Raw genomic sequence first — 13,973 nt, forward strand, 5'->3', positions numbered from 1 at the left:
CTGGTCTCTGGAGACTGGGAGCAACCTGATGTTGGTGTGATTTTTGACATGACCATTTATTACAAAGTCCAGTTTGTCTGGGTGACAGGATAGACTGGTAGGGTTACCAACTTTCTGATTGCAGAAAACCGAACACCCTTGCCCTGCCTGCTACCCCATTCCTTCCACGAGGCCCCACCCCTTGCTCACTCGATCCCCCCTCCCTCCATCTCTTGCTCTCCCCCACCCTCACTCACTACTTTCGCCAGGCTGGGGCAGAGGGTTGGGGTGTGGGAGAGGGTGAGGGCTCCGGCTGGGGGTGTGGGCTCTGGGATGGGGCCAGGGATGAGGGGTTTGGGGTGCAGGAGGGGGCTCCAGGCTGGGGCCAAGGGGTTCGGAGTGTGGGAGGGGATGCGAGGTGCAGGCTCTGGGAGTCTGTGGGAGAGGATTCCGACCTGGGGTTGGGGTGTGGGAGGGAGTGCAGGGTGCAGGCTCCGGCTGGGCAGTGCTTACCTCAGGTGGCTCCGGAAGTGGTGACATGTCCCTCTGACTCATAGGTGTAGGGGTGGCTACAGGGGCTCCACGTGCTGCTCCCACTCGCAGGCGCTTTCCCCGCAGCTCCCATTGGCCATGGTTCCTGGCCAATGGGTGCTGCGGAGTTGGCACTCGGGGTGGGGCAGGAGCTCCCGGCGACCCCTGCGCCTAGGTGCTGGACATGCCGGACACTTCCAGGAGCCACACGGAGCCAGGGCAGGCAGGGACTAGCCTTTTAGCGGCCCAGTTAGCAGTGCTGACTGGAGCCGCCAGGGTCCCTCTTTGACCAGGAGTTCCGGTCAAAAACCAGATGCCTGCAACCCTATAGAGTGGAGAGTCCAAGGGGACTGTCTGTGACGCCATGGTAAGACTGGTAGAGTGATCGAGGAGTTCACATTTGTTAGAATTATAGGCCACATCACCAGCTTGGGGAGTCTTGCGTTTTCTGACAGTCTGCCCTGAGGTGGGCACTCATGGTCATGAGCCACTCCAGACAGCATGACAAATATTCAATTAAATAACATCACTATTTTGTGATGCTCACAAAGGTTTTGCAGGAGTGTGAGTGCCAACCTCAGGACTGACTCAGGGCACCAACCCCAAAAGTTGTGAGTTCTAAACTTAGATTTCACCAACCAAATGCACCAAGTGAACACTTCTCAGGCACCCAAACCATGCCTTCCCCCCCGCACCGCCCCTTCCCTCACTGCCTGACCCCTACCCCCGAGGCCTCCGCCCCCACGGCACCCCTTCTCCCTGAGGCCCTGCTCCTTCCCCCAAGGCCCCACCCCTGCACCTCCTCTTCCCCTCAAAACCCAACCCCCTGCTCTCTCCTCTCCGCCCCGCCATCACTCACCCTTACAGATGGTAAAAAGTGATGGGGCCATGGCCCCCCTGGCCCCCCCCGTTCTGGCGCCCCTGGTCACAAACAGCCCCTTGGGTTCGCCAATCTGTCTTGCCACACAGGTGATCATAGCTCTGTGGTAGATGGCCCCTTACACTAAGAATCACAGCAACGTTCAGGTTATTTCTAATCCCAAAGAACCAGTCAATTATCCCAGTCAGTTGTGCTTTAGGTCTCACCCCAAAGACAAAGCTTGTTGTCAATCCTATAGTAAACTATATGGAGATGTATTAAATAGGAAAAGGAAATTAGAGAGTTATTTGCAAGCCAGCAAATATAGACACACAGGTGACACAAATGAATTACAGTCTTAGATTTCAAAAGATAATGTAGGCTTCTGTCATCAGCAAGCTCTGTATGTTCTTTAGGGCTAACCCAGGCTAAGCAGGCAAGGATCTCTTGGTTATGCCTAAAAACACCTTGTATCCCCCTGTGCCTGAGTCCAAGCAGCACAGAGACCTTAGTTCCTTTGGTCTGAGGTTTTTATCCCTCTCCTGCCATACGCTGTGAGCTGCAAACTCAGCAGAGGGGCAGCGTCCACCCAGGTGACTCACCTTCACAGGGAGGGAGCAGCAGACCAGCTATGGGAGTCCTTTTGTTGACAGTTTGTCAGTCCAGATGTGGGGAATTTCCAGTTGTAAGAATGAACCAGAGCCCACCTGTCATTGCCGGGTCTCCTCTTTGCGGGGGGGAGGGGCATAATTTCTGTAGAAGAGCAGCTCCCACACTAATTAATGTCCCTCTCCTCTCTGGCAATTCAGTCCCAGAGGCTCCCAATACGCCCGCTCCAACATTATCTTCCAGTCTGGAGCACAGATATTATAGGTAAGATGAACACAGGTGACAACTCACAAGTATTCAACAGAGTCTAGATACTAAAAACTTTCTTATAATTCTAATACCTATTTTATCACTATTAACCCACATGTGTCCAGTAAGGGTGACCAGATGTCCTGATTTTATAGGGACAGTCCCGATTTTTGGGTCTTTTTCTTATATAGGCTCCTATTACCCCCCACCCCTGTCCTGATTTCTCACACTTGCTGTCTGGTCACCCTGCGTCCAGTTGAGACATGGAACCCTGGCATGAGCTGGTGCCTGGTCTGCTGGCGTTACATATTTATCTCCAGATCTCAAGGCCCTTTACAAGGCTGGGTCAGCACCATTATCTTCATTTTACAATGGGGAAACTGAGGCATGGAGCGTTTGAACCTTGAACCTGCTCTCTCCCAGAGTTGGCAATATACCCCCAGCATCCTGAGCGCTAATCATGCGACCAGGCTCGTGCCCACCCCCGACATCAGAAGTATTTTATGGTGTATTTGAGACTTGCCACTGTAAGGCAGGAGAATCCAGAGCTCAAATGTAGCCTGTGGGTCTTCAAATCCAGATCCCAAGAAGCAAATGAGTTCCCACCCTCCTAGCCCCAAATGCTGACGGGGCAGATGTCTTAGCTCTTTTTCACCACATCGTGACTTTCACTGGGATTTTGCCTCCATTCATGTTTAACTCTCCAGCCCATGAATCATGGTAAATGACCTCCCCAAAAGCCACCATCTTCCTCCTGCAGCCACAGGCTGATGAGAATGAGAACCAAGCCAAACTACAGCCTAGCTGGAAAGGGCAGCTCTGCAATCTCCCCCTGTAGAATCCCCAGCCTAGCTCTGCAGGTGCTGGAGTGTTCAAAGGGGCCTATGAACATCGCAGGTGCAGAGGCTCCCCACCTGTCAGGCCCCCAAGCCTCAAGATTCACAACCTAATGTCATGCGCTGGCTGTAACCCCCTGCAGAGATGGCAGCCAGTGGCCAGGGACAGGCCTCAGTGCTGCCTGGGGCTGGCCCCCCTGATGCTGGCTTTTACCCTCTCTGGTAGCTTGGCCTCACCCTGGCATCCAGTCCGTCTTCATCAACAGATGCAGCAGTCCTGCCCCGGGGGTGTGTGACTTTGTGTGCGACTGCAGGGACTGCTCCGATGAGAACCAGTGTGGTGAGTGCTGCCTCTGACTCCTGCGCTTTGGCTTCTGGCTGCTCTTTCCTGCATAGCAGTTTTTCTGGGATTAGCAATCTGCAGCCCAAGAGCCTCGGGTTCCCCAGGGGTCCTTGACCCTGAACCTGCTCCAAGAGAAGAGTAGGGAACCAGGTAGGGTTGCCAACCCTCCAGGATTGGCCTGGAGTCTCCTGGAATCAGTATCCATCTCCCGGCGACTATTGAAAGCAATCCAGGAGATTTTAATAGGCTATTTTAAGAAAATTACATTATGTCATGCTGGAGAAAAAAAAAACTCCTGGAATAGCTTCAGTCAGAGTTGGGAACCCTAGAACCAGGGCCCCACTGCATCACATAAGGATGGGCCAAAGGCCCTGAATGAGCGAAATGCGCTGCAGGGCTACGCAACTGTGGCTTTCCTGCTAGCTCTGCCTGGCACATAGGCCCCATGAGAGCCACCTCAAGCTATCCACTTACCCACCCACCTAAGTACCCACTCTCCTCACCCATTCCACTCATCCCCCACTCCCCTACCCACTCCCCCAGGAATCCCTAAACGTCCGATGCTGCTGATTTATCACTAACAGAAACATCCTGGAATTTGCTACTCCCAGGAATGAGTCCTGCCCAGCCCTCATGAGCACTAATCACTCTCCTCTGCTTCCCGGCAGGTTATCACAAAGAATCAGTCACGCTGGGAACTCCCTTCACCTGCGATTTTGAAGAGGGCGACTGTGGATGGAAGGATGTGAGCACCTCTGGCTACAGATGGGTCACAGGCCGAACCAGCATCGCCATGTGGGGGACAGGGCCCAGCGCCGATCACACCCGGGGCACTGATCTGGGTAACCACACCACATTCCACTGGGTACATAAGAACATAAGAACGGCCAGACTGGGTCAGACCAAAGGTCCATCCAGCCCAGTGTCCTGTCTGCCAACAGTGGCCAATGCCAGGTGCCCCAGAGGGAGTGAACCTAACAGGCAATGATCTAGTGATCTCTCTCTTGCCATCCATCTCCACCCTCTGACAAACAGAGGCTAGGGACACCATTCCTTACCCATCCTGGCTAATAGCCATTAATGGACTTAACTTCCATGAATTTATCCAGTTCTCTTTTAAACCCTGTCATAGTCCTAGCCTTCACAACCTCCTCAGGCAAGGAGTTCCACAGGTTGACTGCGCTGAGTGAAGAAGAACTTCTTTTTATTTCATTTGGTGGCCCCTAGTTCTTAAATTATGGGACCAAGTAAATAGCTTGGGTAGCCAGTGGCCACTCTCCTTACCGCTGCACTGGGGTATCAGAGCTGAAAAAATCTCCCTCCCTGCAGCAGCTGTACCTGACGAGTGTTTAGGGGTAGGGTGCACTGTGGTGTTCAGAACAGATCCACCTGTGATCAGCACATGGTGGCTCTTTGGGACTCCTTAGCCCTGTTGCTTTAAGGCTGGGATTATAAATGCACAAAAGCCAGGGTGTTACCTGCACCACACACTCTAGGGCACCCACCTTTACCATTCTGTGGGCTCAAGGTATAACCTGATTAATTTAGGCATCCCCACCCTTACCCAGTTCCTAATGCTCTGGGCGAAAGGCACCTACCCTTACCCAGTTCCTAGGGCTCAGGATGTAATCTTTTGTGGGTTTGCAGAGTCTTTTACCAGTGAAGGAGCCTTACACAGTAATATTCTCTATTTATTGATGTTACCAAAACAGAACACACACGCTAAGCAGACAATGCTCCTCACTCCCAATAAGGCAGATGAACTTTTCCTGGTAGCCAGGCAGGATCAGGTCATTTGGGGCTCCAGCTTCTGCACAGTATGATTGGCAAGTGTTGAGGTCTGGCAGCTCTGATCCTGGGCTGTGTCCTGGAGTTGGGTGCTAAAGAACTTCCTTTTGGATCCCAGTTTATATAGTGAAACTTGAGTCCTGCTTAGCTCTACCGTCACCAACCATTGTAAACTGAAGTGTTACAAGGCAGTATTTTTACCCATCCTAGCCCATTGTGAAACCATTCTTTACCCAATCAGACCCCAGCACCTGAGTTGATTTAAATCTTGCAAAATTAGTTATGCCACAGACAGAAACGATCAAAGAACCAGACAGAGACCCTACAGATAAACAATAGAGAAGTGGGGCCCATAAAAGCAAAACAATAGAAGTAGAGATTTCACAATCACAACTGCTGAGAAAAGAACAGGGGTACTTGTGGCACCTTAGAGATGAACAAATTTATTTGAGCATAAGCTTGCGTGGGCTACAGCTCACTTCATCGGATGCATCTACCGTTGAGAAGTGGTTCCTTGCCAGGCAGAACGCTGTCAAACAAAGTTTTCTTTAAACTTTTTAAGCTCTGTTTCTTGGTTGTTGTTGGAGGGCACTGTTAGGACAGGAGCACAGTCTTCACAGCCCGATATGACATTGTTTTGATGTAATTTAGAGGGAATGTGAGGATGTGACTCTCTGCTTCTTAGCTCCTGGCTGCGACTGTCCTACTGTGGCTGCTGCACCTTCCTGCAGAAAAAGGCCTCAGACCTCGCAAGGGAATTTGGGAGCCAGTTTCTTTATTAGCCAGTGCAAAGCTGCTGTGAACTACCCAAATGGGGGGCTTTGCCCATTCTCGGCCGGAGTAAAGGGCTACCCAGGATGTAGGGCACTGGGGAGTCTGGCCCTTGGAGTCCTGAAAGGCCCATCCAGTCACATGACTTCATGGCACTTAGACAGAATTTGGTATTTCTGTAGCTGGGCTTTGCCTTTATTCTTTAAAACACATGCTGGCTTTGAGTCTATGCTGCAATAAAACACCTGGGGCTGGCCCGTGTCCACTGACTTGGGGTTGGGGGGCTATAAAATTGCAGCGTAGACATCCAGGCTTGGGCTGAAGCCCTGTCTCTTTGGCCCTCCCCATTCACACCCCTGAGTGGCACAGCTTGGTCGATCTACATTCTAAGTGTAGACCAGGCCTGAGAAGAGGACGAGGCATGATGGAGGTAGTCAGAGATGAGGAGGCCTGTGCAAGGAGCTGGCGTAAGTGGAGATGCAGAGAAGAAAGGGTGGGGGAAGGCTGCTCCAGGTGCCATGAGCTGCAGAGGAGACGGCTCTTTGCACAGGTAACAGTGATTCAGTTCTCAGGTGTATATGGAATCATGCATTCAGATAAACCGGGGTAAATGCTGCCTCACGCTCTGGCAGTGCTGCACAGGAATGAGAACTGTTTTCACAGCTTGCATCCGATGAAGTGAGCGGTAGCTCACGAAAGCTTCTGCTCAAATAAATGGGTTAGTCTCTAAGGTGCCACAAGTCCTCCTGCTCTTTCTCCTGGGGGGGCATTCCTCCTGGTGGTCTGTGTTAGAGCCTAAGAACTAGAGCCCGGTTTGAGACTCCTGGTGAGAACACACGTGGTGTGGCAGTCGCGGTGGGTCTGTTTCCCATGAAGTGGACCAGGGAAGGGAATGTGTCTGCTTCTCTGCCTTGCCCTTGCAATGTGAATAACTCTCCTGATGTGTGCTCTCCCCAGGCTGGTACATGGCTGCAGAGATGCGCAGAAACACGTTTGCTGCCATCGCTAGGTTAAGGTCCCCTGTGATGCGACAAGCAGCAGCCACCTGTGAGATCAGAGCATGGTATCGCCTGTGGGAAACAGGTAAAGGTGCACCCACTGCACTGTCTGCTACACCAGTGCTGCTCTGCTGGGGGATGTCACAGCCTCTCCTGCCCCTGACACGAGCACAGGGACAAGATCTGTGCCTAGTGTTCAAAGGAGCACTGGAGGGGCCAGGGCAGCGGCAGAGGGTGGAGGCTGGGATGGGATCAGCTGGCCAGGACAATTGACAGGGTGGGGTTGCTCCCAGCAGGTTGATGTGCTATTGTCTGGTATAGGGAGGTGTGCACGCCTGTCCAAAACAGCTGGTACGGGACCCTTCTGGAGACAGGATCTGGGCTTGATGGAGCCCTATCTGATCCGATCTGGCAGTGCTTATATTCCTTGTATGAATTGAATTGTCAATGTTTTAGCAGCTACTGAGCACCAGATACCATTGGTATTACTACTAAATAGCCCCTTGCCTTCCACTTGCCCATTTCCTTCTGAGGGTCCATAAGCATTTTACAGACACTTCTGAATCCTCACAGTCTCCCTGTGATGTGGGGAATAATATAATCCCCATGTTATGGCTGGAGAAACTGAGGCACCGAAGCGGAAGGGATTTGCCCAACTTTACCCAGTGAGTCAATGGCAGAGCCAGGGATGATATTTTCTGTCTTATTATCTATCCCTTTCTTAATGATTCCCAACATTCTGCCGCAGCACATTGAGTGGATGTTTTCAGAGAACTATCCACAGTGACTCCAAAATCTCTTTGTTGAGTGGTAACAGCTATTTTAGACCCCATCATTTTGTATGTATGGTTTGGATTATGTTTTCCAATGTGAATTACTTTGTATTTATCAACACTGAATTTCACCTGCCATTCGGTGAGCTCGGGCGGGGGAGGCACAAGGAGGGCCGCCCACGCCGCAGCAGGTAACCCCGGAGGGGGGGGGGGCCACGGGGAACCGCTCCCCGCCCCAGCTCACCTCCGCCACCCTCGGCCTGAGCGGGAAGCCGCGGCCTGCTTCTCAGCCCTCCCCGGCTTCCCGCCGAACAGCTGATTTGCGGGAAGCCGGGGGGGGGGGGGGGGGGCGCGGAGAAGCAGAGCGGGGTGGTGGGTTCAGGGGAGGAGGCGGAGCAGAGGTGAGCTGGGGCCGGGCGAGGGGAGCTGCCGGTGGGTGCTCTGCACCCACCAATTTTTCCCCGTGGGTGCTCCAGCCCCAGAGCACCCAGGGAGTCGGCGCCTAAGGCACCACTTTTGATGTGATCAGTGGGGGGAGCGGCTGCTCCTCCTGCTCCCCCCCAGCTACGCTCCCCCGCCCCTAGGAGCCAGAGGGACCTGCCGGATGCTTCCTGGGAGCCGCCCCAGGTAAGCACCGCCAGGACTCCCCACCTCGCCCCCCGGCAGGTGCCTCTGGCTCTTAGGGGCGGGGTGGGCACCCACTATGGTGGCCCACGAGATCCTCCTGCCCAGTTCTGGGGACAGGGGAGGGGGGTGGATGGGGCAGGGGTCCTGGGGGGGGGGGAGCATCAAGGAACACGGGGGGGTTGGATGGGGCAGGAGTCCCAGGGGCCGGGGGTGGGCAACGACCCCCTCATGGGGTGAGGAGGGAACCCATTGTTAAGATTTTGGCAGCTCATCACTGGCTGGAGCACTCTTGGGGTGTCCAAGGCTGGAGGAGAGACCATGTGATCATGGATCCTGGCTTGCTTGTAGGGCTTAACAAGACGGTGCAGCCGGCTCTGTGGGTGGAGCTGACGTATGACAATGAGACCATAACGCTGTGGCAGAGCCCTGAAAGCAGCATTTCTGCCTGGCAGGAGCTGGTTGCATACACAGGCCGGGTGCCAGGGGAGTTCCAGGTGAGAAACCAACCCTCAGCCTGCTCTGCGCCCCCTGGCAACAGCCTGAGCCAAGTTGGCAGAGCCTGAGCACATGCAGGCCTCCCATGCTAGCTAGGCGTGATGTGCTGATACATGGCCCTCCAATGAGTGGGGCGTGGGACACTGGCCTGTGGGGCAGCCCCACTCCTACCTCCCAGGGAAGCGCAGAGCTGCAAAGGCTGGGAAAGGGCTGGGTAGACATTGCAGCTGTGGCATGTGGTGGCCTCAGATAGGTCACATGGGAACCAGCCGGCTCTGGAGATCAGGGCACCGGTTCAATACTGGCCCACAGCATTAGCATAGAACCCGGCCAGTGACCGGACAGGCTCTAGACCGTCCACATGTGACAGGCTTGTGTCTACAGACCCCCTTTGAGAGGGGCTAGTGCTCATGTGTGATGGGCCCTGGACAGGGGGCACGCCCAGCAAATGTAAACTCTGCAACACCTGCTGCAGGGCTCTTGTCAGCCCTGGGGCTGGGGGAAAACAACCTCACAGTGGCTACTTGCCCCACCTGCGGGGAAAGAGCAGGCAGAATCATAGAATGTCAGGGTTGGAAGGGCCCTCAGGAGATCATCTAGTCCAACCCCCTGTTCAAAGCAGGACCAATCCCCAATTTTTGCCCCAGATCCCTAAATGGTCCCCTCAAGGATTGAACTCACAACCCTGGGTTTAGCAGGCCAATGCTCAAACCCCTGAGCTATCCCTCCCGCCCAGAAGTCTCTCCCCCTCCCCATTCTCACAGGAGGGGAGGGGGAAGAGGGAGCAGAAGGAACCCAGAGGCTGTGGGTGGTCAGGCTGTGCCAGTCATGCCCACTCCTTGGGCCGAGTCAGTTGTGCTGGTGCCTAGGCTGTGCCCACACCGGGGTTTCTCTTCTCTTGGCAGATAACCCTCTCCTCGCAGCAGAGCTCCTTGCAGCTGGACGACGTGGAGTTCAGGAGCTGTGGCTTGCCACGTAAGGCAGCAGGCCCCCCCCCCCCCCTCGCACCGGCCTCTACCCCGGGTGCTGCGCTTGGCTGTGGAGTCAGGAGGGAGCCAGTGCAAAGCCCCCAGATGCTTCCCTTATTCCTTTAGCCTCCCCCAACTCCCCTCGGCACGCCCAGGGCAGGACAGAGCCCCGGTCCAGAGCACATGACCCCCTCTGAAGGGCTGCTGCTGCCTGGGAAAGCGGGCACTCTCGCTGCACTGCGGCCAGCTACTTCCATCCCCCTGGCTGGCTGCTGATGTTGTGGATTCTCTGGGACCCCTGAGCTGGGCAAGGGGTCAGAGGAAGTGAGCACGCCACTGGCTGGAGAGGGCCCACTGCGGCTCAGTGGGCCCAAGCCCGTGCCCAGAGCTTACGTGTGACCAGAGCCAACAGTGTCCCTGGGGCTGCACATTGTGCCCGCACCGACACCCGTAATGCACTTGAGCCAGAGCCCCAGTCACCTAGGCTGTGCTGGCTACACAGTCCCACGGCCCCTCTTCTCAGCCAGCTGGGCCCAGCTGCCCCGGCCACGGACCCGCAGCAAGGGCTAAGTCCAGCTAGCAGCATTCAGCTCGTCCCAGCCCTCACAGCCTCATGCCCCCTCAACTCCCCGGGAGGCCCCAAGCACTACCAGCCTGCCACGCCCAGGCCATCTGTGGGGAGTGGGCACCAGCCCTGCAAAGCTGGGATTTGCCCTATCCCTCTGAGCGACTTAACCCTTTCCTGCCTGCACTCAGCGCCCCTGAGCCTAGTGTGTGGCTGGGAGGAGAGGAACTGCAGCCGTGGATCATGTGTGCAGCTGGAGCAGCTCTGTGATGGCACCGACAACTGCGGGGATCTGTCAGACGAATCCACCACAGAGTGCAGTGAGTGCCCCGGGCAGGAGAGAGCTCAGCACCAGCTGTCGGGGCAGGGCAGCGGGCAGCATTCCTGGGCTGGAGAGCACCGGCCACCAGAGTTTGTAGAGTGGGCAGCATTCCCAGGCCAGAGAGCGCTGAGCACCAGCTGCCAGGGCTGGAGAGCGGGCAGCGTTGGAGGGCCGGGGAGCACTGGCCTCCAGGGGCCCGAGAGCAGTGATGCTGTTAAATCCAGACAGGAACCACAGAGTGTATGTGTGTTGGAGTCAGAGGTGGATGGGACCCAGTGGGTCTTTCCCAGTCCACCCTGGGGAGCAGGCTAGGATTGCTGGGGGGCTCTATGCCTGAATGGCTCCCAAGAGCTCAGAGTTTGGCCAAATGTTGCCATGTGCCACCCTGCTGTGTGAGCTGGGCCTGGGGGAGGTTTAGGTTGGATATTAGGAAAAACTTTTTCACTCGGAGGGTGGTGAAGCACTGGAATGCGTTACCTAGGGAGGTGGTGGAATCTCCTTCCTTTGAGGTTTTTAAGGTCAGGCTTGAGAAAGCCTTGGCTGGGATGATTTAGGTGGACTGGTCCTGCTTTGAGCAGGGGGTTGGACTAGATGACCTCCTGAGGGCTCTTCCAACCCTGATATTCTATGATTCTATGACCTGGGAACTTTGGCATTGCCTGGTTCCGGCTGGATGGGGAGGCGTTGAAGCAGCCTAACCCCACCTTCCAAGCCTGTATTTGCCAGGAACATCCCCCCAGGCCCAGAGCCCTGCTCCTAGGACCTAGGACACCCAGCCACGCAATTCTGGCTCCTCCTAGAGAGGGCGGTGCCACGTGTGCACACATACCCAGGCACCCCCAGCCAGCTTACTGGGTATCTCTGGCCTGGATGTGAGCCAGCCTAGCCTCAGTGGTTCTTGTATTGCCAGGCTCGGATCCCTGATCCTGAACCTCTGCTCCCTTTGCAGGCTGCTCTAGACAACTCCCCGCTGTCCGCTGGGCATCCTGGTGAAAGCCCCGGGGCGCTCGTATGGGCAGAGAAGTGGGTCTTCCCCCAGCGCTCCTGCCTGCCAGGTCCGGGGAACTGAGCCTGGTGCCACCTTCCCCATTGCCCCCCATGCCACTGAGTACCAGCTGCTCTCACACACCCCCTCAGTGGGAAGAGGGCAGCACCCTGTGTGCGCATGCAAGAGAGAGCAATCACCATGAGGGGGATAATGAAGGGAGACTCTAGCCCTGGGGATGCCCTGCAGAGCCCTCCTGCCGGGTGGTGAGGGGAACCCTCATGTGGTGTCACCCCTATTGCCACCTCCTTTCTCCTTCCAGGATCTTTCACCCACTGTTCCTTTGAGACGGGCTGGTGTGACTGGGTCACTGCGCCCGATTACCCGACCTGGGTCAGGAACACAAGCCTCCACCTCGCGCCTGCAGCCCGCACCCCCACACGGGACCACAGCAGCAACAGCAGGACAGGTACCTCTGCAACCCTCTTAGGGCTGCTGGGTCGTCCCCCCCGTGCTGGGCCCATCCTGTCAGGAGAGGGAAGCAGAGTCAGGGATGCACCAGGGGCCTGGGCTGCTAAGGGGGCTGAGTAGTTCTGCTGCGTGTGTCTAGGGCTGAATAGATGCCAGAGTCTGACCCTGTTCCCTGCCCCCCAGAATGCTGCTGCCTGGCGTGGTGTGTGGGGCCAGGTAACGCTCTGTGGAGAGGCCAGGGAGAAGCAGCTGGCAGATCCCGCCCATTCCTGTCCCATCCTGGTCATCGGGTCACTGTGACTTTAGGATTGGCTCAGCTCTGCTCTTACTGCTGTGAGGACTCCATGCAGAGGGCGGGTTTGGATTTCCCTGGAATATTTCCTGCCCTGAGCCCTGGCCTGGCACAAGGCAAGCCCATTCACTACTACAGCGCAGAGCCCAAGACAAGCTGATGCTTTGCTTGCTCAGTTATTCAGTCACGGAACAGGGCCCAGGCTGGTTCTTAGGGCTCATGGAATCACACCCATGCTAGGGGCAGGTTCCACACCGGCTGCCTTTACTACCTTGATTATGGGTGTTCCCACAATGTACCGCGGGCCTCTGGGATGGATGGATGGAGCAGGCTCCAAAGCCGTGTCTTAGACCCCTCTGCTGGTGGCTCTGGGTAAGGGGACAGCCATAATGTCCTCCTGGAAAGCAAGCTCTGTGGTTACTGGAAGGCACTGCCAAGAAAATAGAGCATAACACACGTTAAACATTAACCCCCTGCCAACACACCTGGGACAGGCTGGGACCTCTGAGCCCTTGGGGAGGAGATAAAAGCAACCTCACCTTACTGTTCCCATCGAGGATGAACTGTTCCCTCTGACACAGCACATCAGAGTGACCTTTGAGTCTGACAGTCTCTCCCCAAACACCCGTCCTCGAGTTCTGGCTCAAAGCTGCTCTCCTGCGTCAGTACATGGTGCTCGGTGTGTCCCTGCACAGCAAGAGGTGTCTCTGCCCCCGCCAGCGCAGAAGGGGGGCGTGGGGAGAGAAGTCCTAAGTCACTGTCCTAGCCACCCTGCCACTCTGCTCCGTCCTTAGCTCGCTAGTTTCTTTGACTGTTGGGTTTTTCAGTTGTCACAGGTACATTCTGACATGCTCATGTCTGTTTCAAACAGGGTCTTTGTTCCAGGGGTGGGTGATGGCATCAGAAGTCCCCAAGTTAAAGTAGCTCTCTTTGGCCTTCAGGCCTTTATGCAAGCAAAATCTTACCAGATCTTTGTCTTCCTTCCTGCAGTCAACCCCCTTTGCGTATTGTTTGCCTTGCTAGGGAGTGCCTTCCATGCCCACTGGGGAGCATGCTAGTGAACCACCAATGAGCAGTTCACCATGGGAACTGGCTTGTGCAGGGAAGGTCACAGAATTAAAAACCAAATGTGCAAGTGCATGGAGGGGGCCCTAGTCTGCAAGGTGTCTGCTGTTTGAGGCGGGGGCACTCGCCCCAGGTGGCAGATTTCTCTCTATAGTATTTGCCTCTCTTCATCCTTCTTGCTGGGGACTCTTTCTGGGGGGCGGAGTTATTGGACAGGTCTAACAACAATCCCCAGCTCACATGGAGCGCTAGTCAGCAGGACATCTCAGCTCCAGGGGGCGCTGTCATTATCCCCATTCTACAGCTGGGGAAGCTGAGCCACAGAGCAGGGAAGTGACTTTCGCATGGTCCCCCTAGAGCACACATCCCATTCCAGTACTTTGCCCACTAGGCCACACTGCCCCCTCTACCCCTGGCAGGTACAGCATGATGCATGCCCAGTAACAC

General features: G+C 55.6%; 1 protein-coding gene across 1 annotated transcript in view; it reads left to right on the plus strand.

Moving 5' to 3' along the window:
• The first annotated feature begins 2,247 nt into the window (after positions 1–2,247).
• MAMDC4 (MAM domain containing 4) overlaps positions 2,248–13,973 on the plus strand; it is a 44,435-nt gene continuing 32,709 nt past the window's right edge. The window contains exons 1-8 of the mRNA XM_043530685.1: positions 2,248–2,257; positions 3,290–3,403; positions 4,075–4,248; positions 6,923–7,048; positions 8,712–8,857; positions 9,764–9,833; positions 10,583–10,711; positions 12,021–12,167. Of these exons, the coding sequence (XP_043386620.1) occupies positions 2,248–2,257; positions 3,290–3,403; positions 4,075–4,248; positions 6,923–7,048; positions 8,712–8,857; positions 9,764–9,833; positions 10,583–10,711; positions 12,021–12,167 (916 nt within the window). The remainder of the gene's footprint in view (positions 2,258–3,289; positions 3,404–4,074; positions 4,249–6,922; positions 7,049–8,711; positions 8,858–9,763; positions 9,834–10,582; positions 10,712–12,020; positions 12,168–13,973) is intronic.

The sequence above is a fragment of the Chelonia mydas genome, chromosome 16 (assembly GCF_015237465.2).
Source record: "Chelonia mydas isolate rCheMyd1 chromosome 16, rCheMyd1.pri.v2, whole genome shotgun sequence".
NCBI lineage: Eukaryota > Metazoa > Chordata > Testudines > Cheloniidae > Chelonia > Chelonia mydas.